The sequence below is a fragment of the Limtongia smithiae genome (assembly GCF_038497785.1).
Source record: "Limtongia smithiae strain NRRL Y-17922 unplaced genomic scaffold V1518scaffold_16, whole genome shotgun sequence".
In the NCBI taxonomy this organism is placed as follows: Eukaryota; Fungi; Ascomycota; class Lipomycetes; order Lipomycetales; family Lipomycetaceae; genus Limtongia; species Limtongia smithiae.
The window spans coordinates 34,368-57,249 of NW_027117637.1; the positions used below are offsets into that span (position 1 = coordinate 34,368).

At 53.4% G+C, this 22,882-nt stretch overlaps 11 protein-coding genes across 11 annotated transcripts; 4 read left to right on the top strand and 7 right to left on the bottom strand.

Annotated features, from left to right (window-relative positions):
- Nucleotides 1-710: 710 nt before the first annotated feature.
- V1518DRAFT_422984 (spindle assembly checkpoint component Mad1) lies at nucleotides 711-3,413 on the bottom strand. The gene is made up of 4 exons (XM_066905583.1): nucleotides 3,218-3,413; nucleotides 2,935-3,156; nucleotides 1,680-2,874; nucleotides 711-1,630 (listed from the first exon to the last, which is right to left on the bottom strand). The coding sequence occupies exons 1-4, from the start codon at nucleotides 3,356-3,358 to the stop codon at nucleotides 993-995; spliced, it is 2,196 nt and encodes a 731-aa protein (XP_066757152.1). The 5' UTR covers nucleotides 3,359-3,413; the 3' UTR covers nucleotides 711-992.
- A 38-nt stretch (nucleotides 3,414-3,451) lies between these two features.
- On the top strand, nucleotides 3,452-4,427 carry V1518DRAFT_422989 (AP complex, mu/sigma subunit). Its single transcript, XM_066905584.1, has 4 exons — nucleotides 3,452-3,610; nucleotides 3,727-3,810; nucleotides 3,893-4,066; nucleotides 4,138-4,427. The coding sequence occupies exons 1-4, from the start codon at nucleotides 3,536-3,538 to the stop codon at nucleotides 4,237-4,239; spliced, it is 435 nt and encodes a 144-aa protein (XP_066757153.1). The 5' UTR covers nucleotides 3,452-3,535; the 3' UTR covers nucleotides 4,240-4,427.
- Nucleotides 4,428-5,714, top strand: V1518DRAFT_422993 (regulator of Vps4 activity in the MVB pathway-domain-containing protein). The gene is made up of 4 exons (XM_066905585.1): nucleotides 4,428-4,588; nucleotides 4,637-4,729; nucleotides 4,783-4,931; nucleotides 4,985-5,714. Exons 1-4 carry the CDS (start codon nucleotides 4,562-4,564, stop codon nucleotides 5,538-5,540), a joined length of 825 nt encoding a protein of 274 aa, XP_066757154.1. The 5' UTR covers nucleotides 4,428-4,561; the 3' UTR covers nucleotides 5,541-5,714.
- Nucleotides 5,499-7,187, bottom strand: V1518DRAFT_422994 (mitochondrial matrix Mmp37-domain-containing protein). Its single transcript, XM_066905586.1, has one exon. It carries the CDS (start codon nucleotides 7,017-7,019, stop codon nucleotides 5,628-5,630), a length of 1,392 nt encoding a protein of 463 aa, XP_066757155.1. The 5' UTR covers nucleotides 7,020-7,187; the 3' UTR covers nucleotides 5,499-5,627.
- On the bottom strand, nucleotides 7,188-8,126 carry V1518DRAFT_422995 (ML domain-containing protein). Its single transcript, XM_066905587.1, has one exon. It carries the CDS (start codon nucleotides 8,063-8,065, stop codon nucleotides 7,541-7,543), a length of 525 nt encoding a protein of 174 aa, XP_066757156.1. The 5' UTR covers nucleotides 8,066-8,126; the 3' UTR covers nucleotides 7,188-7,540.
- A 166-nt stretch (nucleotides 8,127-8,292) lies between these two features.
- On the top strand, nucleotides 8,293-8,913 carry V1518DRAFT_422997 (ATPase, V1 complex, subunit F). The gene is made up of 2 exons (XM_066905588.1): nucleotides 8,293-8,526; nucleotides 8,599-8,913. The coding sequence occupies exons 1-2, from the start codon at nucleotides 8,308-8,310 to the stop codon at nucleotides 8,737-8,739; spliced, it is 360 nt and encodes a 119-aa protein (XP_066757157.1). The 5' UTR covers nucleotides 8,293-8,307; the 3' UTR covers nucleotides 8,740-8,913.
- On the bottom strand, nucleotides 8,855-9,786 carry V1518DRAFT_422999 (trimeric LpxA-like protein). The gene is made up of 3 exons (XM_066905589.1): nucleotides 9,624-9,786; nucleotides 9,347-9,570; nucleotides 8,855-9,292 (listed from the first exon to the last, which is right to left on the bottom strand). The coding sequence occupies exons 1-3, from the start codon at nucleotides 9,669-9,671 to the stop codon at nucleotides 8,914-8,916; spliced, it is 651 nt and encodes a 216-aa protein (XP_066757158.1). The 5' UTR covers nucleotides 9,672-9,786; the 3' UTR covers nucleotides 8,855-8,913.
- An 8-nt stretch (nucleotides 9,787-9,794) lies between these two features.
- Nucleotides 9,795-14,726, top strand: V1518DRAFT_423002 (peptidase family C50-domain-containing protein). Its single transcript, XM_066905590.1, has 6 exons — nucleotides 9,795-9,879; nucleotides 9,931-10,997; nucleotides 11,043-11,326; nucleotides 11,372-11,766; nucleotides 11,815-12,916; nucleotides 12,964-14,726. Exons 1-6 carry the CDS (start codon nucleotides 9,868-9,870, stop codon nucleotides 14,607-14,609), a joined length of 4,506 nt encoding a protein of 1,501 aa, XP_066757159.1. The 5' UTR covers nucleotides 9,795-9,867; the 3' UTR covers nucleotides 14,610-14,726.
- Nucleotides 14,605-17,113, bottom strand: V1518DRAFT_423003 (P-loop containing nucleoside triphosphate hydrolase protein). The gene has a single exon (XM_066905591.1). It carries the CDS (start codon nucleotides 16,846-16,848, stop codon nucleotides 14,740-14,742), a length of 2,109 nt encoding a protein of 702 aa, XP_066757160.1. The 5' UTR covers nucleotides 16,849-17,113; the 3' UTR covers nucleotides 14,605-14,739.
- A 1,385-nt stretch (nucleotides 17,114-18,498) lies between these two features.
- On the bottom strand, nucleotides 18,499-21,346 carry V1518DRAFT_423009 (Vps16, N-terminal region-domain-containing protein). Its single transcript, XM_066905592.1, has 3 exons — nucleotides 21,231-21,346; nucleotides 21,064-21,183; nucleotides 18,499-21,018 (listed from the first exon to the last, which is right to left on the bottom strand). Exons 1-3 carry the CDS (start codon nucleotides 21,250-21,252, stop codon nucleotides 18,977-18,979), a joined length of 2,184 nt encoding a protein of 727 aa, XP_066757161.1. The 5' UTR covers nucleotides 21,253-21,346; the 3' UTR covers nucleotides 18,499-18,976.
- Nucleotides 21,347-21,349: 3 nt separating this feature from the next.
- V1518DRAFT_423011 (chaperonin 10-like protein) lies at nucleotides 21,350-22,651 on the bottom strand. Its single transcript, XM_066905593.1, has 2 exons — nucleotides 22,559-22,651; nucleotides 21,350-22,506 (listed from the first exon to the last, which is right to left on the bottom strand). The coding sequence occupies exons 1-2, from the start codon at nucleotides 22,611-22,613 to the stop codon at nucleotides 21,425-21,427; spliced, it is 1,137 nt and encodes a 378-aa protein (XP_066757162.1). The 5' UTR covers nucleotides 22,614-22,651; the 3' UTR covers nucleotides 21,350-21,424.
- Nucleotides 22,652-22,882: the final 231 nt, after the last annotated feature.

Consider the following 22,882-nt stretch of genomic DNA (forward strand, 5'->3'; position numbering starts at 1 on the left):
ATATGCCGGTCTCTATCTTGGCTCTATGTATTGTCGTTTTCTGATACCAAATGGACAACAGCTCGAGCAAAGAGCTGCGTATTACACAGAGCGTTAATCAGCCAGAAATAACTTGACATTGCAAGCCCAGCTCGCCCGCACATTTAGCGCACTCCATATCACTCTTTCTTATTACGCCCCATCGCTTGTAGCGAGATAATCGTGATTGCCTTCAAATACTGTGTGTTCTGAGCTCTTGCGCAAAGTGCCAAAGGGTAGTAGTACTGAATCCTTGCGATCGAGAACTTCAAAGCGACGGTAGTTGCGCCGCAAACGCATAAAGTCCGGTAATATTGCGGGCGTATATAACGATGGGACTTCGTTAGTCGAGGACGGGGAGAGACGGAAACAACAATCCGACGGAGGTGGATGCGATTTCATCTCCTTCTAAGTTGGGCTGTTAGTGTCATTCAAAATGATTCAAAGGGTTAGGGCATATGAGTGTGGATGAGCAGGATACTGCCGGACGCAGTATTTCCCATCAAGACAAAAGGATCTTGGGGTCAATTCCACCGCCACCTGAACTTTCTAATTTGAGACTCTCACGTGTAAAGATGTGTATATGCCAATTCTGAGTGACGTTGTCAGTCTCACATCCCGCCATTTAGTCTGTAAGTCTTCTGACTTAATTGTTCGTCATTTGGGAGTTCAGGTAAAGATCTTGGTGATGATCGTGCTTTAAAGACAGGATGGTTGCCAATCACTGGCTGCGCGGTTAGAGAGTTGATTCATGCCTTGAGGCATGACACTGGTATTGCTGGGTCACCGTATAGCAGATGCTTGGCCTCCCCACGTACTATGCAGTCTCTGTCTTCTAGAGATGAGCGTGCCGTACGACTAGAGTTGCAGCAGTGACATACGCAACTCCAAAGCACGACCATTCAACTCCGTCAGGTCAAGTATACTCAGCTCATATCACAAAATTATGATAAGTTCCTATACATTTCATAACTCTAAAACCGCGCCGCTTTCGTCGTCTTATCGTACAATTCCAAATTCAATGCGGCTAGGAAACACGGAATCTCCCTGCGCTCCTGCACCCAGAACGTGACAAGATTCGCGCACTCGGTTGCGAACGCGCTGTCTGTGCGACCAGAGAGCTTCATAGTCCCTGCGGTAGGATCAAAGATGAATGATTCCTCATCGGAGGAGGCGAACATGGATGTCGCCCGTACTTTGCTGCTGGGTAAGAAGTCGAGTTTATAGCCTAGCAGGGAGTAGACTGCTTCGCGGAATTCGACGGACTTGGCGGACCAGATCTCCTTTAACCGCGTCATTCGTTTCTCTTTATCAGCAACAAGCGCCTGCATCTCCTTCATCTCAAGCTTCATTCGCTCGAGCGTATGCGCGGAGACCACGGGTCCAATATCCTCCTTGCGGCCTTCTAGCTGCGCAATTAGGGCCTGGTTCTCGCTCGATAGAGCATCGAGCATACTCTTCTTGACTGCCTGATCGCGCGATATCGGGTTGTCGCGCAGCTCGAGCACGCGCACCTTGGCTTCGCTAGCGTGTTCGGTGGTTTTTAGGCGTTTGGAGAGAATGGCGACGTCCTTGCGCGCGGCGTCGGCGGTCGCTTGAAGGGAAGTGTATGCTAGTGGTGTCAGCGCTTGAGCTACGGATTGGAAGAGACCAGAGCATACCGTTCTGAAGATCCCGATACCTCCGCAAAACGTCGCTGTACCGCGCATCCTCCGCCGCATTGTCGGCCGCGCGCTTCTTCCTTGCCTCGGTAGACTCCGCTATAGAAGCGTATTCCGGCGCCGTCTTGAGCACGCTTGTAAGTTTCGCAATCTCCTCCTTGGACGCCGCCAGCAGCTTTTCCAGATCGTCTATCCGCCGAGCAGAATGGTCGTCGTACACGATTTGCGAAAACGTGGCTTCCTGGGTATCATAGATTTTGATCTGTTCCTTAAGAAACTCGGATTCTTTTAGCGCGAGAGCGCGCTGACGTTCAGCTACGACGAGACGTTTCTCGGCGCGTGCGAGGTTCGCCTCAAGCACTTGGTGCTGCGCGTTCTGTTCGCGAGCGCTAGAAGCGTCTTCTTCCAAACCCTTTGTCTGCGCGCTAAGTTCAGCTTCCAATCGCCCGACTTTGTCAAGTAATGCAAGCTTCTCTGTGCGTTCCTTTGCGAGCATGTGTACCACGTCTTCGGGAGAGCGGAAGTTGTCGCCGTTGGTGGCAGCGGTTTCGAGGACGGCGCGCCAGGATGCCTGTTCGTCGCGGAGGGTGGCGGCTTCATATTCTGCCTCGGCGGCTTGTCGGCGCAGGTCTTCCATGAGCCGAAGACGAGCTTCAAGAAGCGTTTTTTCTTCCGCAACGAATTTGAATTTTTTGTGTTCTTCACGCAGGCCGGTGAGTTCAGGTGTAATGATATCTAGTTCCAGACGCAGCGCTTTCGCTTCATCCTCCCGCTCCTCGAGCCGATTCCGCATGCCTTCGAGTAATGCCAGATCGTCCGCCTTGGCACGTAATTCCTTAACCTCGGTCTCCAACGCCTCGATCTTATCATTCAATGCATTCACTTCGACGAGCTGCGAGCCGTGCTGTGCAGACACTGTTGTAAGCTGAGTCTGCAGCTCCTTGATGGTGGTATGACTAAGATGCATTTTGGAGGCGTATTCCTCGGCATGCCGCGATGCCGCTGCGGTCGCAGTGCGTAGTGCAGACCGCGCTTCGTCGCGCTGTTCGGCGGCATCAGCGGCATCGCGTTTCGTAATGCGCAGGTCGCGCTCCAATGCTGACTTCTCGGCAGTATATTTTGCTTTCAGCGCATCAAGCTCCTCGGATGCCTGCTTATGCTTTTCAAACAAGAAGTTCTCTTCGTTTTCAATTGCCTGGAGATCAAACCGTTAGCTACATGTGGATCATCATCAGAAGGTCAATGGGAGATGTACATCCGCGCGTTTGCCGTCCTCTTTGATCTGATTCTCGAGCTCGCGAATGGTCTTCTCAAATCGAAGACGATCGCGTTCGCGCTCGTCTTTGAGCGCGGAAAGCTCATATTTAAGTGCATGGCTCTGAGTGCGTAGTTGCTCAACTAGCGCGGCGTTGGTCTCAGCTTCTGTCAATGTTGAGTTTTGGATGCCGTTTTTCTGAAACAACGTGCGAGAGACGGGCTATGAATTCATATCAGCGTATGTCCAGGGAAAGAGGTAAAGAGGGCAATGGGTAATGTACACGCGTAGGAATGCCGGAGGTGGAGGGCGTGAACAAGCCTGTCTTGCGGACAGGGAGCGCGCTTGCAGTTTTTGAAGTGGAGACAAGCAGCGCGGGGCCCTGGCGTTGCTCGTGCGAGGGCGTCGCGATTGATTTCCGCATAGTGAGTGCCGCTGTGGCCAAGTTGGCGGTGGTGAGGTTGGAAATGGAGTGGGAGAGTAAACATCGTGAAGTTGACCATTATGCTTCGAGAGAGTAAAGATTCAAGCAAGCATAACCGTCACCGCCGCCACTAATACCACCGAGGAGCACACGACCTCAGCACCCGGGGAGGATTATATGATGCTGCAGTTCATTCTTGTTCAGAATCGACAGGGCAAGACACGGCTTGCGAAGTACTACACGCCGTACGACGTAGGTGTCCGAATTCCCGGCTTCCTCACTACCCTGGCAACGTCACCACGTTTTCACCATGACATCTGATGAGGGAAGACACGAGGGCGGAATAATTGTGCTAATACTGAGGATAGGATGAAGAGAAGGTGCGGTTGAAAGGTGAGGTGCACCGGCTCATTGCGCCACGAGACCAGCGCCATCAATCCAACTTCGTCGAGGTGAGTTACGATTCCACGTTTACTCCCTTTGTTATCCTTCCCTTCCCGACAGTGCGTTAACCCTTCCACTTGTTCCATGCAGTTTCGGAATTTCAAGATCGCATACCGCCGCTACGCAGGCCTGTTCTTCTGTGTATGCGTCGACCTCGACGACAACGAGCTCGCGTACCTCGAAGCGATCCACTTCTTTGTGGAAGTGCTGGATACTTTTTTTGGGAACGTTTGTGAGCTTGATTTGGTGTTTAACTTCTACAAGGTATGCCCGGTCCGGGAGTAAGGTTGAGAAGGAGAAATAGGAGACGGTATGGAGAATGCTGACATGGACAGGTATACGCGATCCTCGACGAGGTGTTCCTAGCGGGTGAGATCGAGGAGACGTCGAAGTCCGTCGTGCTGCAACGACTGGAGTACCTGGACCGACTCGAGTAGGACCGACTCGAGTAGGACTGCAGCACCCTTATCGGTGCGGAGGGAATAATTGTATATAGCAGGCAGAAGGGTGCGGAGGACCTATACTTCATGATAGTTTGGTTTTGATGACGTTGCACGTGTACGATAGATAAGGGCACATTCAAGTAAGAGTAGAGATATTGAAATGGCGGCGGTGGTGATATCGGAGGTGTTGGTGAGCTGAAGAGTGGTATCGGTATTCGCTGCTGCGCCATCGTGGGTCTGTCTTCACGGTTTCTATCATCACCACGCTTCACTTCCCATCCTCTGTATCCACACACCACCCGCGCTGATAGATAAAATGGCCCCGCAGAACAATCCATTTTCCGTGCGTTCTCTCGTCGAATGTGTTTGGCACAGCGGCTAACCCGTGCAGATGCGGATTAAGATCCAGCTGAAGCTGTCGATCAGCCGGTTACGTCATATCCAGGTCAAAGAGACTGCGCTGGCAAAGCAGCAGCGTCGGGAGGTAAGGACAATCTACAGTAGCTATTATGGACCGGATATTGATGTAGTGGATAGGTCGCGCAGATGCTGCAGAATGAGAAGAACGAGAGCGCGCGGATTCGGGTCGAGAATATCATTCGCCAGGAGGTCAACGTCGAGTTGCTCGAGGTGCTCGAGCTGTATTGCGAGTTGCTACTTGCGCGGATAGGTCTGTTGGACCAGCGGTAAGCATTTCCACGCCCACCCCGCGCTTGCGTAGTGATGCTAACTATCGCAGCCGCGACTGCGACCCCAGTCTCGAAGAGCCGGTCAAATCCATCATTTATGCCGCCGGCCGCACGGACGTGAAGGAGCTCCTCCAAGTGCGCGACCTGCTTATCGCAAAATTCGGCAAGGAATTCGCGCGCGACGCGATCGAGAATGCGGCGACCGTGGTCGCGCCGCGGGTGTATAAGAAACTAACCGTTGAGCCGCCGAGCGTGGAACTGGTCACATTGTACCTCGAGGAGATTGCACGCACGTACAAGATTCCGTGGTCTGGATTGTCGGAGGAGGAACGGCTGACGATGTTGGGCGGAGATGACGATAATGAGGATGTTAATGGTGGCGGTGGCGGAGGTGGTATTGGGGAACAGGTGTCGCCGCTACAGTTGCCGTCTGTTGGCGCACAGAAGGTCGCGCCGATTAGCATCGCGCCGGGGTCACCGACGACTGATAATCCACGGCCGGCAGTGACGTTCCAGGGACAGAACATCAGACCCGCGCCGGCGAAGAAGTCGGGCTCGTCGGATTTGGATGACCTGATGAAGCGGTTTGAAGATTTGAAGCGTTAGGTAGAAAGATAGTATGGAGATGGACGAAAGCTGTACATTGATGACCTTTTGAAACACCTAGACTAAACCAAACAAACAATGATACTCCTAGCTTTGTTTCGCCTTGCCGGTTCTCCATTTTGAGTATTTTTCGCCGAGATACTGCACGCTCTTGAGAGGACCGGCGGTCGCGAGGCCCTTGACACCTTGAACAGCGCTGGGCCATTTGACCGTGTGCTTGATAACGCGAGAGACTTCTTCAGGAAGACTACTATGCGAGGCGATCATCTGGTCGAATTGAGTGCCCTGGGCGGCGCGAGCGTTTTCGGTGGAAGCAGCGGCAGGGAGAGTAGTTGGATCGACGCCAAGGATGGTGGTGTAGCGGGCGTACAATTTCTGGCGAAACGCGGCGGGGAGCCGGGCGACCACGTTCCCACGGCGCTGGGGGTCCATATCTTGCGCGAGGGTTATTGTGTCGTCGCCAAGGCCACAGAGTTGTAGGTTTGGTAAGGTGTCGATGAGCGGCGCGTAGAGGCGGTGGAAGTGCGGCATCTGGTTATGCACGATATTTACCACCTTGTTCGGATTCTCCGCACCAACATCCATGCGCGGGTCACCGGTGTAGGAGATGCTTGCGATGGTACGGTAGAGGTCGTGCTCGGAGAATTTCTCGGGGAGGAGGAGGAGCGCGGTGCGCACGACGGAGAAGAGGTTGCGCTGGTTGGCCATGCGCACGCGGGGGTCATCGCGCAGAATTTTGACGGGCTTGTGAAGTCGGCCGGAGAGGTAGAGAGTGTCCCAGGTAAGCAGGTCGCGGCAGAGGGTGTCGATGTTAACAACGCCGTACTTGATAGTGAGCCCGTTGATCTCGACATAGGGGTTGAAATACACGCCAGCGCCAAGGCGGTCTTGTACGTAGCTCACCGCACCGGAGCCGAAGTAGCGTATGAGTGAGTAGTGTTCCGGATACTGCGCCATGTTGAGGCTGTGCCAGTGCTGCGTGTACGTGACACCGAAGATCAGATCCACCTGGGGTTTTTGGGTGTACTTCTGTCCCTGGCTAAACACGCCAGAGCCGTATGCAAATGCATAGCGGATCGGGGCTTTGAACTTCCACAGAGCAGCGCGCAGCGTTTCCCGCAAGGCGTCATCAATCTGGATATGCTGATTGATCCCAAAGTTCTCAGGCAGCTGCGAGAATTTTGTGATGTCGCGCAGTTTCTCGGAGGAGCCATCTAGGAAGCCACCTTGTACACCCGCGACATCGTCAGGAGTCGCAAAACGGTCATGGGAGGTGGGGAATTGGGACGTATATCTGCCGTAGGTGTTTGAGAGCGGTGGAGGGGTGAACCGGGAGGAGTTGGGGAGCGGAGGAGGGGGGGGAGCTGATGTTTCCGGGAAGACGGAACCGTTGAGGTGGCGTCTCGAGTGGGGTGTGCGAGTGCAAGGAGTGTGAGGGATGCGACGGGGAGTGCAGGTGGTGCGGAGGGTCGAGAGCATGCTGAGGATGGTGTAGGAGTTGACGGAGGCTCGGAACGGGAATCGAGTAGTGAGCACGAGCAAGTACCCGGAGTCGTCAAGAAAGAAGGGCGTAAAAATAGAGTGTACGGGCCGAGGAGACAATTGCGAATGTATATAGGGAGTGTATATAGAAAACAAGTTGTGAAGAGGCTGGTGAAGTCAAGACGCGATTTAGATGACGGACGCGATGCGGTTCACGTTTCAGTCACATCACATGACCTGTGACTGGCTCACAAACTACGCAATGCAAATCGCATTAGACAAAAGAAAAGATTACGATGCAACAACGACAAAGACACACAAGAAGGTCGATTATACGTCAGGTCGGCCAGGAATATGATAGGCAACAAAAGATTTCACACCGCAACAACAAAAAACAACTAAAAAACCATGGTACTCCCTCCCGCCTTCCAGCGTATTATGAATTCGTCATTAACCGACGCGCGCGCGTCCCGTGTGTATGTGGATTGCGAAGAATTGATGAAGAGCAGAAGAAGCGCTTAGGCACGGGGGAATTCAACCGCAGCGGTGAGGCAAGTGATCTCGGAATAGTCATCCTTGTAGGCGCGCGCGATTACGTTGTACTTGCCGGGGGGGATCTCACCAGGGAGCTCGACGGACTTCGCGAACTTGATGACGCCCTTCTCAAGCGGGCAAGCACGGTCTGCCTTCTCAAGTTGCTCGCAGAGATCGATAGTCTCTTTCACGAGGCGGATAAAACCATAGCGAACCTCGACTTCGACAAACGCACCCTCCGCGACGGCTTCGGCGAGCACGCCCTCGCCCTCAATGTAGAGCTCGGCGCCCTTGACGGGGGGATTAGGGCTGATCTTGAGGTACTTGATGTCTAGGAGCTGAGGCGCGTCGAGGTCGCAGATGGCAACAGGGGACTTGCCAGGCACTGGGCGGGTGGGGGCCTGCGCGAGGAGGGAGACCTCGTCATCAAACGGGAGCGGTGCCTGTTGGTTAGGCGCAAGTGCGGCGGCAACGGCGGCGAGGAGAAGCGATGCGTACGCGAACTTCATGGCTCGTTTGGCGTTTAGGGGGCGGTTGGGGGGAGAGAGGTGCGGGTGAAGATGGCGATGGTGGCGGCGGTGACGAAGATTGCAAAGACGAAAACCGCGCGCGAACCGGCCAGGTCAGGCCCTAACCCATGCGATAAGCGGTGCTGACAATATGAGTGTATTGTACCAGGGTTCGGGCATTACTGTCCTATCGCCTGTTTCTTCTCTCCTCGGTCTTCTCCTTCATCATCTCCATCATCGCAATGGCCCAGACTGCTGCCAATCGTTCCTTTATCGCCGTCATTGGCGACGAGGACACCGTCACCGGCCTGCTCCTTGCCGGCATCGGCCACCTCACGGATGACAAGCAGAAGAACTTCATGGTCGTCGACAACAAGTCCTCCGTCGAGGACATCGAGGCCGCATTCGATGACTTCACCGCAGGCCGTAAGGACATTGCCGTTCTTCTCATCAACCAGCACGTGTGTTCTCCTTTTTCTGTTTGACGCAATTGCGGTTCTACACTCCCATGGAGTGCATTCGCTGACCTACAGATCGCCGAGAAAATCCGGTACAAGCTCGATGGCTACACCAACGCCTTCCCCGCCGTCCTCGAGATCCCCTCCAAGGACCATCCCTACGACCCCGAAAAGGACTCTGTTCTGCGTCGTGTCCGACGCCTGTTCGGCGAATAAGCGTATCTTCTCGCATACTCCGCCCCACCACCTTCACCTCCGCCACTATACCCTCCACCGAGTCATCATCATTCCTCCAAAAGTGACTGGACTACCGCCTCCTGCCCTCCAGTTTGGTCCTCATTGTATATTCATAGAGTCTAATATCGAATCGCAACGTATAATGCTGAACACCTACAATTCAAACTCGTCGTCCACGTCGTCGTCAAACACCGTCCGCCGTATCCCCTCCCCGCTGTCGACGCTAAGCTCCTGGCCGTGCAGTGCATGCAGCTGTCGCGCTCGGCGCTCCAGCACCTCCGCTGCTGTCTCGGGCAGCTCGGCTATCACCCGCGCGGGGTTACCTGCAACCACTGACAAGGGCGGTATCACGGCTGACGCCGCGATGACGGCACTGTCGAGTACCACCACGCAGTCTTTCAGAATAGCAAACTTGCCAATGACGCAGTTCTTGCCTATGCGCACGTGTGAACCGATCAGGGCGCTCTCGAGAACGCTGCCTTCGCCGACTGTTACGTAGTTGCCGATTTTGAGTGGATAGTACACCACGGAGCTGCGATGACCATCAACAGTCTAGTCTCTATATACTGATTAAGTATGATCTCACCCCTTGTACATCTTGAATGGCGGCCGTATGACAACCCGCTTCTCGAGAAAGGTGTACCGTCCCATGCTCACCGCTACCGCCGCGGCCCCCGTCGTCCCTGCCGCCGTCGGCTTGCGCAGGTCGCCGTGAACAACGCACTCTGGCAGTACCGTAGACCGGCCCCCCAGCAAGATGTGCTGGCTGCCGAGAATCACAGCCTTTCGCGATATCCGGTTGCCCGATTCCTGCGAGTGTCAGCTTTTACAAATCCCAATATTCCTGCCCCACGGTCGCTTACGGTCTCAATGTAATCGTTACGCCGCGTCTGGCGCCTAGGCGCCGCCATGCTCACGTCCACAAACCTCAATGCTGGATGTGGGAAGCGCAAGACCGGAGTGCGGCGGTGCCATGGCAACGCTGAACGGAGCTTGGGCGCACGTCAATATTTACGTCTTCCCAACCTCCATGCGCCTCGTTCTCGCGCCTCGACCTGCTCTCACCTGAACCAGATCCGAGGATGAGAATTCAGCACGACGTTCGCCATGGCCATTGAAGTAGGTCCATTATTGTTCTGGGACTCACTTATCCTCACTAACGGCCCACAGCTTCCCAGAGTCCAGTCATGCTGCGACAGCACGACCACCACGCGCACCTCCAAGCGGCCACCGCGCAAGAACATCACGAAATTCGGCTTAAGCGCATTCAACCGCGCAATTCATTACGTCAACTATGTCCGCACTGCGGTCGAGTCCAAACGCACCGCACTTCCGTCGCCGACCGAGTTCCTTGCCCACGTGAACCTGGATTCGCATATCGTCGACGAGGATTTTCAGCGGCTCGCGCTTGACATAGACTTACTCCGGCGTACGGCGTATAAGTCACTCGCCAATGAGAGCGCAGAGTTCACTTTGTGTTTACTCGATTTCGTCGTGTTCTACAAACACCTCCTCGCGACCTCACCAGTCTTTTTTAAAGTCGCAGGCCGCATCCTCGAGAATGCCGTCGCCTTCATCAAGCTCCTCATCCAAGCTAGCACTGATGCGGAGCATGTCCTTGTCACTCTTCGCAAATGCGCAGAGGTGTCGATCGACTTGCTGCGTGACCCAAAGTCAGGGCTATATATCACAAACGCGTGCTACAACTACGGCCTAACGTTATGGCGCACTTCGGAACGCACTGACGCCGCGCGTGCGTTGCGCATGGCAACAGACTATCATCGTGAGCTTGTGGCGTGTTGTACGCAGCTTGCGACGGCAGAGCAGAGTGTATTGATTTCAAAGAAGCTTGAAAGGCTGGCGTTGGCATATATCGAGCTCCAGAGGATCGACGAGGCTGTTACGGCATTGGATGATGCGATTTTTGTGCTAGTCGACGACACGAAGATTGCGAAGGCATCGGATACGCTTAGCGTCGCGGCAGTAATGGCGAAGTATCCTGAAGTCGACAGGGTGCTTCTTCTGCTCGCCAATGTCACAGCGCAACTCGCGCGGAGTCGGAAGTATGTGTCGTTCAAGTTCGACAATTTCTACGCAAAGACGCGGGGCGTATTATTAGAGAGGTTATTATCGGTACTAGTTGCCGTGCGAAAGACGGTGGATCCGACAATCACACAGTCGATTATGGAACGGATAGAGGAGGTGTATCAGGATATATATCCAATACGGCTGGCCAGGTATGTAATCTGTTCTCATGATGACTGAATTCTAACAGCGTTCAGAGCGCGTATGATCCTGTTACCACTTGCGCTCAATCAAGCGGCGAAGGACGCAGCCATCACACTCGCCACGGAGACCATCACCACGCTACAAGCGCTCGACTTCCAAGAGGACATTGGTCTCCGGCGCTTTGCGAACGGTATAGTCGCGTGCTTAGCTTTGCACATTGCTGTGTTGGAGTTTCAATTACAACGGTCAAAATCCACAAATTTGTCGGAGGCGGTAAAAATGTGGCCGCGGATAGCGTCGTCCGATATGGCTATTGAGTGGTTGATCGGGAACTCAAGTTAGTCTCAGTGATTGTCTACCGTGTACTACGCTAACGAGACAGATTTGCTATCCTCCCTCCTGACTATCAACGGCTGCGCCAAATCCTCTTCCGACATTCTACATTGCCTCCATACCGTCCTTAGCAATTCACACCCACTTCAGCGCTTCCAATGCCTCGTCGCTCTTGTTAGAGATAATCTCCGCCTCGGATACACCGGAAAAGCAGATTCTTTTGTCCGCGAAGCGTACTGTCTTATCACCGATCCCGCTATACGCACTACCGAAGTTATATCCCTGCATATGGTTGAGATGGAGTACTTCATAGCAACGGGGAGTTTATCAAAGGCAAGGGATAGATTGCATGCGATTCGAAGGTTGCAAGAGAAGGATGAGAAAATTGGGCATGCGGTGCTCGCCGGTATTTGCTATGCCGCGTCGCTTCTCCTCACTGAAAACGTGAGAATTCTTATGTCAAGGCGTGGGGCCGGTTGCTAACTTTATTAGGGCCGTTTCTCGCAAGCATTAGCGTTTGCCAAAGCGAGCGTTAAGTTCGTCAAAACCGCATTGCAGACCAAAGATGAGGACGGCGTATCGAACGCGTGGGAATTATCGCTGTCGCTGCTGCAAACATATGCGCAAATTGCAATGCTGTACGATCGTCAGGGTATGGTCCGCGAAGCAGAGTTTTACTTTGTGGAAACAACGAAAGCTGCCGCCACTATTCATCCCGAGGGGCAACTACACGCGTATCACAGTATCCTGCTCGGTGACTTTTACGTGCGGTCAGGCTCAATTTACAAGTCGGGGAGCCTACTGAAGCCTTTGGTTCAAGGCACATTTGAGAGTGAGAGCCGCCTTGATGATGCGGTTGTTGCGATGGTGTTGGTACGGTATTATCGTGCGATCGGCGCTGGTGAAGATGCGCTGCGGACGCAAGAGGCTGCACAGGAGGCATTAGAGCTTGCTCTCAAATCCGAGGACAATGCTATTGACGAGATGATGCATAAGCTGTCGTTAAGTGAATCGTCATCTAAGAGAGCGTGTAAGGCACTAAAATCGCTCGCGACGATTGAACGCCACCGCGCTCGATTACTCCGGGAGCAATCGATATTACTAGTACACGAGGAACGCTGGCGGGACGCGGAAAATGTATTAAAGCAGGCGGCGGCGTGTAATGTGGTGCCGCACGATTGGGCTCTGCAACATGCGGCCGAGGCGACGCAGCAATTTAGGCTTGCGTTGGCACTATTACAGAATGATCCTGTGTTTGGCGTCCTTCAGGATTCCGCAATTTCGATTCCAAGTGTATCTTCTACCAAGGCTTCGGGAAGGGCGCACACAAAAGAGGCGCCACTGACAAGGACAACGCGGCGAACGAAGGCTGTTGCGTCGGCGAGTAAGAGTAAAGGTCTTGCGGACGCGCAAATGGCGTTGACAAAGGCACGGCAGTTTGTGTTGGAGAGTTATTTCCTCGCCACAAAGCTTGGGTCTGTGTACGAGCGCCAAACTATCGCCAATCGGCTTGCGCGAGTGCTGTTGCTGCAGTCTGCGATTGGTGCCACTACGCGGGACGAGATGTCCTGTCCTGCCGTTAATTACTTCTTCGGTAAGTCTGGTTTCTGTGGGAGGTGGATTAGTGCTGACGGTTTGAAGAGTTATCGAAGGGGCTGTCATTGATCAAGGATATACCCGCAGCTGTGGGCACTTTTCCGGAGGATGAGTTACTTGAAACAGATCTGAGCCACACAAGCGTGTTTGATTTGAACGAGTTTCAAGCTGAATACGTTGACATTCTACCACAGAGCTGGGCTGCGATATCGATTAGTTTGTGCGAAAACTCGGAGAACTTGATTATTTCGCGATTTGAAGCGCACGCGAGTCCGTTGTTGATCAGATTACCTATAAACCGACATAACAGTCGCGACCCAGACGAGGAATCATTCCAGTTTCAAGACGCACTGGCGGAGTTACGAGATATCATTATGCGGAACAATGAGACAACGCAGACATCGCGCAAACTGGTCGCACAGACCGGAAGCGAAGGAAACAAGGCTGAGAAGCAAAAGTGGTGGTCCGATCGACGCGCCCTGGACGCTCGGTTGAAGGATTTGCTTACGAATATTGAGTACTGCTGGATTGGCGGGTTCAAGGGGGTTTTTGGCGGACACCCGCGCAATCAGGAGTTGTTGGCGCGGTTTAATGCTTCGTTCATGGCAATTTTGAGAAAGCATTTGCCGACGCGACGGGTTATTCGCACGCGTCAGCGCACATCTGCTGCCGCAGCGTCTGCGAAGACGAAGGATGAAGTCAAGATTGATCCGTTAGTGCTCGAGTTGTTCATTGGACTCGGCGATCCTGAGGACGGTGATACAGCGGAAATGTTGGAGGATTTGATATACTTCGTGCTTGATATTTTGCAATTTCATGGCGAATGCAACGCGTATGACGAACTTGACATGGATCAGATTGTTGTGGACATACAAGAGATTCTGCATGCTTACTACGCGGATGTAAAGCGTGACGATTGTGGAGAGGCAGCAAGTGATATTCAGCATGTGGTGTTGGTGCTAGATAAAACCGTGCATATGTTTCCATGGGAGTCGATGCCGTGTTTACGTTCGCAGTCAGTGTCGCGAGTGCCCTCGTTGGGTTGTTTACGCGATATTCTGCAACGCCGAGCCACGGCTGGCAACAACGGGATGACGGTGGATGTGCAGAGTGGCACGTATATTCTAAACCCAAGCCAGGACCTCGTCAACACGCAAGCGCAATTTGCGGGCAAATTATCGCAATCCGAGTCTTGGACACCGATCATCGCCCGCCCACCAAGCGAACCTGAATTTCTCGCAGCGCTTAGTGCTACCAACATCGTTCTCTACTTTGGTCACGGTGGTGGCGAACAATACGCGCGCGCCAGCAGCATCCGCGGGTTAACCAACTGCGCGCCAACATTGTTGTTCGGCTGTTCCTCCGGCGCGTTGCATGGCGGCGGCTGCGGCAGCGAGTTTGAACCGTGGGGTACACCGCTGAATTACCTCGTCGGCGGATGTCCCATGCTTGTGGCGAATTTGTGGGACGTTACGGATAAGGATATTGATCGATTCGCGGATGTCATGCTTGAGGAATGGGGTTTTTATGATGGCGAGGCGGGCGAAGAGAGCGAAGGGAAGAGGGACGCGATTGGGCGTGCCATGGCTGACGCGCGGGAGGTGTGCACACTCAAATACTTGAACGGTGCGGCACCAGTATTATACGGTGTGCCGTTGACGATCAAGCCTCGCGTCGCGGAGTTGATTTAGGATGATTGATATTTGAAGCGCATTTGTTTGTTGTATTTCACATTGTTCGGTGTTTCGTGATACTGGTTATCGTTGTTATATCGCATACTAAATATATATCCCTCAACCAAACAGAAAGCGCCCATCCGTATTACACAGATACAACTTGGCGCACTTGATGCACATCTGCAAGATCACCGGCAAGCTGTCCGGTGAACGAAGAGACATCGTTCAGCAATGCGCGCCACTCATCCACAAACTCCACAGGAACGGTAATGCCCTGTGGCAGTGTGTGCTGGCGACGAAGCGAGCGGACATGTTCAGCGATGAGCCGGTTATGCCGCTTCACCGTCTCGTTCTCCTGCACCACTGCGTGCCGTTTGGCTTCCTCAGCCTCAGCTTTCTCCTCGTAATATTTGATCACCTTCCGGAACTTTTCAAGCTCCTGCACCTGTGCGTCGTTTTGCATACGGTGCGAATCCGATGTCTTTGTCAGAGTATCCTGTAGTTTCGTGATCATGTCTTGCATCTCGGCAACCTGCTCGTCGCGCTTTGTAGCAGAGATGAAGTCCTGGTTAACGACAGCCTGGGTCTTGATGTGTTTAGCCTGCGACGCATAGCGAAGAGTGGATAAAGTCTCGTCGTAGTCTACGGGGCTCACGCACGCGATCATCGCAGTCTTGCTGTTTCCGCCAAGAGAGTCTTTGAGTAGCCATGTGAGCGTGGAATCACGGTATGGCACGACGGTCTTTGTGGCTGTGGGGGACAGCGCGGAGTCGGCGAGGATGCTGATGACTCGACCGAGTGTTGTGAGTGACTTGTTGATATTTGCGCCTTCACGCAGACGAGTACCAGTGGCGCCAGTGGAGATCACGCGTTCCGAGCCTGCAAGGTCAACGAAGCGGATGCGTGAGTTTGTTTCCTCGGTGGTCTCGTCTGCCAGCACGGCGTCGGTTTCAATGCGTTTTAGTGACACAGTGAATACCGCGTGTGAGCGCGAGGATGAAGCGTTCATATTCGTCGCCGCTGTAGCGCGCTTCTTGTTGCCACGATGCAGCAACACTTCGATATCGTTGAAGCTTCTGACGGAGTGTGTGGTCAAGTCCTTGACATACGGACCGTCAACAGGCGATTCACGAACTTTAAGCGCATTACCAACGGTGGACGTAACGGTGCTAGCGGAGAGGAGATCAAAGACGTGCTCATTGTAGATTTCGAAGTAGGAGACCTTCACAGTGAATGTAGTCGTCGGAGTAGTCATTTTCTCGATGCGATGGAAGAGATCGTAGCATGTACGCGGAATGATACCGGGTTCGTCTTCAGTTCCGAGCATGGTGTACGACTTGCCTGAGCCTGTCTGTCCATAGGCGAGGAGACAAGTGTGATAACCCGCGAAACTGTGATCTAGCAACTCCCGTCCAGCGCGCTCGTAGAGTACCTCCTGCGTGACAACCTCGTTGTCTGATCCGTCAGTTACGCTCCACAACGACTCATCAAACACAAAGGTTTTGTCCTTGACCATCGTTGTATCAGCCCCGACAGGAGGATGTAGTGTCGTGCTATGCGCTGCGGAGTTCATGCTGAGAATGCAGCGTTTTGAAGCGTCGAGTTCACGCTGGACAAGAGGCCGCGCGCGAACGACAACACGAACGTTTCCAGCGCCGCTGGGGGACATGCTGGTGGTCATCGCGAGGGCGGAGTCGGTCGACGAGATCGAGACTCTGCTTCCTGCGCTCTTACGGGGCGTCGGTATGTGGGTAGGCGTAGGCGCGTGTGTTATGGCGGAGAGAGCAGGATGCGGCCGCATGTCGATAGTGCTCACCGGTCTTCTCAATGTGTCTGCAGCACCGCCGGCAAGTCTTGCCCCGACGGCACTGATCGCTCCAGGTGTGATCACGGCATTTGGTTCCCGTAGTCCAATCGTGGAAACAGGCCTGCGCAGCCCCGCGTGCGTCGTGGGCGCAGCAGACACGCCGTTTGTCTGCTCGCGCAATCCGAGTGTTGATACCGGCCTTCGCAGCGGTGAGCGCGGACGAGAGGTCAGATTTGTAGGAGGGAGTACTGCACCGCGTGGAACGGGGGATGTTGGGGTGCTTGGACGCGAAGGCGATGATGTGGACGCGGAGGAGGCAGATGAGGTGGACGATGAAGGGCGGAACACTGGTGATGTAGGACGCGACGTAAAGGTCGCGGACGGAGCGAGTTGGAGAGATGGAGGCTTAATGTAATATTTCTTCGCTTCTTTGGTCGGACTCGTCATTGCTGCGGTGTGTCGTATCCTCGCGCAAGAAGGGCAAGAAGGGCGCGATACGCAGTGTTGGGAGATCGCGCTGTTGACACGCTACCGCATCTCGCAGAGCATAAACAAAGACCCTTCCGCCACATCGCGAAGATCATGGGTTTACCGTTTCAGTAAGGCGCCTTGTGCAGCTTCGTGCGCACGATATTAGTGCCTGATGTGTAAACGGGCCAACGGCCTGACTGAGAAAGGGGCCGGCATTCCTATGGGTAGCAATAGCGTCGTGTGAGCGTTGACAGGGCAACGGCGGAGATATGACCATCGGCTGCAAACAAGTGAATGCTTTTCGTTCAACTTTAACTCCCACAAAGCCTTGACAATTTACGACTAGAAGTAAAGCAGAGTATCAGCCTGATCGTGCTCATCCATACAAACGCATTGTTTATGCCTCCACTCCTGTATTGCTCCGGCACTAGATATGATTACCTCTCGGCTGTCTCTATTGGGCCCAGCACCTAAATATTTCATTTTTTCCTCCCCACCGACTGCTGGCCTGCCTTACGCGGCATTTATGCTCCCCATCCCAAGCCGGCCTCTTCTAATAAACATTGCGGCTGCCTGAAGGATCTCTGCAGAAGGACGTGATTGGGTATCGTCGTGTTTGAATTTCAAATTGTCAAGCATCATCGCATATGCTGGAGATTGATCAATGATGTATAATTAAGCAGGAATCTTTATAAGTTGGCAGTTTTCACTGAAGTTGATATCTTCTGTAATTCCTTCCTTACCATATTACTATTTCATGGTCCAGGTAGGTGTTGCGGTTCAACACAACTAGCATGCTGTTGTGCACATGAAAGTCCTGAAGCACGGGTTCAATCTCGAACGCGTATAAAGTCAACTGTCGACTGATAATCTATCTCAAGATTGAAACAGGAGCACATTCTTGTTTAACATTGCAGCATGCTATTGTATAGCTGTGAGGTCATGTTAGCTAGTGAGACAAGATTCTTCAATGTCAAATACTTACAGTTTGCAATACACTCTTGCTAGTCAATATTCTGCCAAACTAACCTTGCCGTTATAACAGTCCATGTCTTACCTTGCCGTCACATCAGTTCAATGCAGCATCTCCATTAGCTCTCTGTGAGCTGTTTTATGCTGGATGCTTGCCATATTTGCATGGTTACATGTACATACTCTTTCACTACCTTCCATATTCCTGTTTTTGTAATGCTAACATGCTTGCCATAGCATTCAACATAGGCATATGAGAGCACAACAAAAGTCCTAATACATGAAGTAATAGGTAAGAATCACCTGCAAGAACTAGCTTACTCCAGTGTCCTTGTAGAGAATCATTTGTCTCTGTCGCAAGTCTCGTTTTCGCTTCTATAATCTTGCTTATCTCGTTGGTGAGCGATGATCGATGAACCCTCACATATATTCGGCAGACATGATGCAGATGAACAGTCTGGCCCTTGATGCTGTCTTTTGCGAGAGCAACTTACCATCTTCATCAATGTGACACATTTCCATGATTACACTTTGACAGCAACAGCTGACGGAAACCAAACTTGCTTAATGATGTTACCTTTGTAGGCTAGCTCGGCCTCAACTCATTGCAAAGCTGGTCAGAAGTCCCAAAAGTATCCTGTTTTCTATTCTCTACCTGATGGTGCGAAGTTCACGATCTCATCTTCAAGCCTCCCTTTGATGTCCAGTTCTGTATTACTGAAGCTGCAACGCCATTCCAAATATCTTCCAAGCTTCACTTTCCTGACAGCACTATCGATTTCTCCTTTTCCTCTTCTTGCTGATCTGAAATCATTCAAGTTCATTGACGCACTCTCGTAGTTTGCAGCTCAAGCGCTGCACACTTGTGGTTCTTCTAACTACACTTGGCTCTTATAAGGACAAATTGTCTATATTCATGATGATGACTGGCACGCAATGTATGTTTGACAATCAGTAATCATTTGTGAAAGATCACTGAAATACGGCGGTCATCTGACCCATTCTCTCTGGTTCTACTCTACACCTCACACGAATTGACTGAGCAATGCGCTGCTCGCTCGCAGAAGCGAGAGAGCTGTCCAAAGTTCCGTATTACTCATTCAAGTATTCCCTACCTATATTGTGGTATCTCCTAGGTCTTCTTTGCTGCAGGATATGTCCCATCCTTCCAAAAGATGTACATCTTATCCGGCACCTTGAACTCCCCCTTGACCTTTGCCGCCTTTGATGCTTGTCCAATCTTGAACAACTTCTTCACCGTATCCGCAATTGTCATTCCTGCAAATGCTGTCTTGAAGTCCTTCTCAAAGGTAACCTGCATCTCGTACAATTTCGCGTGCTCCTCCATGGATTTCGAGTCTGGGTAGGAGTCCTTGGAGTCTGTGTATATCTTTGAGCCGAGTTTGATCTTGTCGATGCGGTCTTGGAGTTCGGCAGCTTGCACTGCCTCTCGATAGATAACAAGGGCGGAGTCAGCGCGGCGGTCATCTTGGTAGTAAAAATCCTTGAGCAACTCCGGTCCCTCATTCCTTGCAAGTAGTTCCACCACCGCCGACGCGACGGGTTTATCATTCACAAGCCGAAAGAACTGTGCAAGCGAGTATTTGCTCTTCAAGTGTAACAGCACGAATGCGATCAAATCTGGATCTCCACTTTCAACAGCTTTGAGCAGCGCGATCTCATCTTCCTCCATGTTGAGCAGCAGCGGGACTTGTCGTCCCGCGCGTGGCTCATAGTTTAGTAGCTGTGTCGCGAGCTTCGTGCGTCCTTCGTCGTACGCCGTACGCGCAATTTCTTCATATGAGATACCAGGGATTGGCTTTAGTTTTGCGAGGATTTCAGCCAACACCGTCGCGTCATCATCTGTGGATCCCTTGATTTTCGTGCACGACCAGGATATGTAAATCTTGTCCGTTGGGAGCTGTAAATACTCTGACAACCTCAGCGCGAGGATATACATTCGCCGACTTAGCAGCCGTTCAATCAACCGCTCAGGCGTTAATCGTAAAAACTCTTCATACGTGAGCAACATGCCGACCTCGTAATACCGTGCGGCGTTGAGCACCCGCAGGACCTCGCACATTTCGACATACTCGTCGGAGGAGTACAGCTCGAGCACAGACTTGCCGAGCAGCGCGGCGCGCAGAAGCCGCTTTTGCCAGTATGGTTCGGGTTCGTAGCCCGCGGCGCGCACGCATGCATCGACGGCATCATTGAGGTTCGGCCGGATAAGCTGGATGTTGTCATCGGCTTTTGGTGATTTGATTTCAAGCTGCTCAACCGCGTCGAGCAAAATAGCGGAAGGAGCTGTGGACCCAATGCGGAACAGGTCCACAACAACGTCGGGTACCTTTGTGAGGAACTCGCACCTATCATTGGAAATAATACGAATCCCGTCTGCCTCAGGGACCAGCGCGATGCGGGATTCGTAGTAGAAACTCAACGCGCCACCCCCAGGTCCTACGAGTCGGATCTCGGTCTCCCACGCGATGGCGACACAGTCGTTCGCGCACCACATCACCTGGAGCGGCGACTCGAGCGAACCGGTGTCGTAGTCGGTGTACTTCTTTTGGAAATCTGAGGATACCACATAGAGCTTGCCGCCAGTGGTGTAGAGCACGAGAAGTGCGCCGTTAGGGGACACGGCGATGTGTGAGAACGGGCCCTCGGTGAGTGATTTATCTTGCGCTTCCATGGAGTCGATCACGTTGACAGTCCTGTTCACGCCGACGAAAATCTCGACGTGGCGTGAGAGCGTATACGCGGGGGGTACAATGGACCATCCGTGCACCTCCGCCGCTACTGTCGCCGTCTCGGCCAGCAAGCGCGGTCGCGGCTCGTCATACCGCGCGACGGACACGAACCGGTTATTTCCCAAGCGTGCCACAAACCCGGATCCCCAGAACCGCACATCGATGACGTTATGCTCGTCCGCGTCCTTGCCGAGGGAAAACTGTGCGAAGCCGCCGTGCAGGTCGTGGTACACACGCACGGTGCCATCCTCAGTCACGATGATGAGCTCTTCGTCGTCGCTCCAGCCCACGCCGCGGATTGAACCGCGGTCCCAGGGCAGTGTAGAGATGAGTTCGCCGGAGTTGCTGTAGATCATGATCATCTTCTGGCGGGCCTCCGGGCCTTTGTAGGCCATTGGCCGAGAGGTGTCGCGCACAAGCACTGCGGATTAGCGCAGTGAACACGCGGTGGAGTGCGGGGGCATACCTAAAGCACCGCCATAGGGTGCTCCGGCAACGATAAACTGGTCAAGTTCGATGTCGTCGGTCCAGAGCATGTTGTACTCAACACGCTTCCGGTAGAACACATTCTGGAGGCGTTCCCAGCCTGGCAATTAGTACAAAGTAGTGAGAAGAGCAGCAGCATCTGCGCACCTAGGGTAGGATTGGGAACCATTGGTATGGTGACGATGAGCGAGTCGTGGGAGCGATACGGTATCAACGCAGCCCTAAACCACACTTGCCTCCAGGACCTTTGCGGTCTAAGCTATATAGTCACAGCGAAACTCATCTACATTTACAACTATAGCAGGACATTACGATTACTTCGCGGATTGATACCCACGCATTTACTTTTCGAGATCGACAACCGCACGAATGCACGCGCCATCCTTCATTGTCGCAAAGGCGGTGTTGATCTGATCGAGGTTAAAGCGGTTAGTGATGAATTCGTCGACCTTGATCTTGCCGTGGAGGTAGTCCTCGACGAGGCCAGGCAGCTGCGAGCGACCCTTCACGCCGCCAAACGCACAGCCGCGCCAGACACGGCCGGTGACGAGCTGGAAGGGTCGGGTGGCAATCTCTTGGCCGGCAGCGGCGACGCCGATGATGATACACTCACCCCAGCCTTTGTGGCAGGACTCAAGAGCCGCGCGCATGACCTGGACATTTCCGGTGCAGTCAAAGGTCCAGTCAAGGCCGCCGTCAGTGAGAGCGACCAGCTCATCTGTGACGGAGCGGGATAGCTTGGTGGGATTGATGAAGTCGGTCGCGCCAAACTTCTTGGCCCACTCCTCCTTGGAGTCATTCACGTCGACGACGAAGATGCGACCGGCCTTCTTTTCTGCGGCGCCTTGGATCACTGACAGACCGACACAGCCGGCACCGAAGATGGCGACGTTGTCGCCGGGGTTGATCTTGGCGGTGATGGTTGCAGCACCGTATCCGGTTGTGATACCGCAGCCGAGCAGACAGGTACGGTCCATGGGCGCCTTGGGATCGACGGTAACGACAGAGATATCGGCGACGACAGTGTACTGGGAAAAGGTGGAGGTACCCATGAAGTGGAGGATGTCCTTGCCGCGGGCACGGAAGCGGGTGGTGCCGTCGGGCATGAGACCTTGGCCCTGGGTGGCACGAATCTTGCCGCAGAGGTTTGTCTTGCCTGACTTGCAGAACTTGCACTCGCCACATTCGGGGGTGTAGAGCGCGACGACGTGGTCACCGACAGCGACGGTTGTGACGCCCTCGCCGACAGACTCGACGATACCGGCGCCCTCATGTCCGAGGATAACAGGGAATGCACCCTCAGGGTCTTTGCCGGAGAGCGTATAGGCATCGGTGTGACAAACGCCGGTATAGTAGAGCTGGATACGGACCTCGTGGGCGCGTGGGGGGAGGACTTCGACGTCCTCGACCGAGAGCTCCTCGCCTGGAGCGGTCAGTGATTGTGAGCAGGCAGTGTCAGCTCGTAAGGTGCTTACCAGGGCCCCAGGCGATGGCAGCCTTGCAGGTGATAGTCTTTCCGACGGTAGACATTGCGATTGAAGGTGAAGACGGGGATAAAGAAGACGAAGGAGAGGGCGTCGGCGACGCTTTAAGAAGAATCGTCTCGGAAACTGCGAAGAGCACAAATTCTGCGCACTTGCGCCGTAGCCGCACAGTGATAAGGTCAGCCCGATTCGGACTGCGACTCGCCCCGCCCCCTGTCGTGTTCGTATTGTGCTCGCATTCGTACTCGCAATTACTCGGCTTCTGCCTTTGCTCCCAAAACAAATATTTGCAGCACACCTCCTCCACTCCAGTCG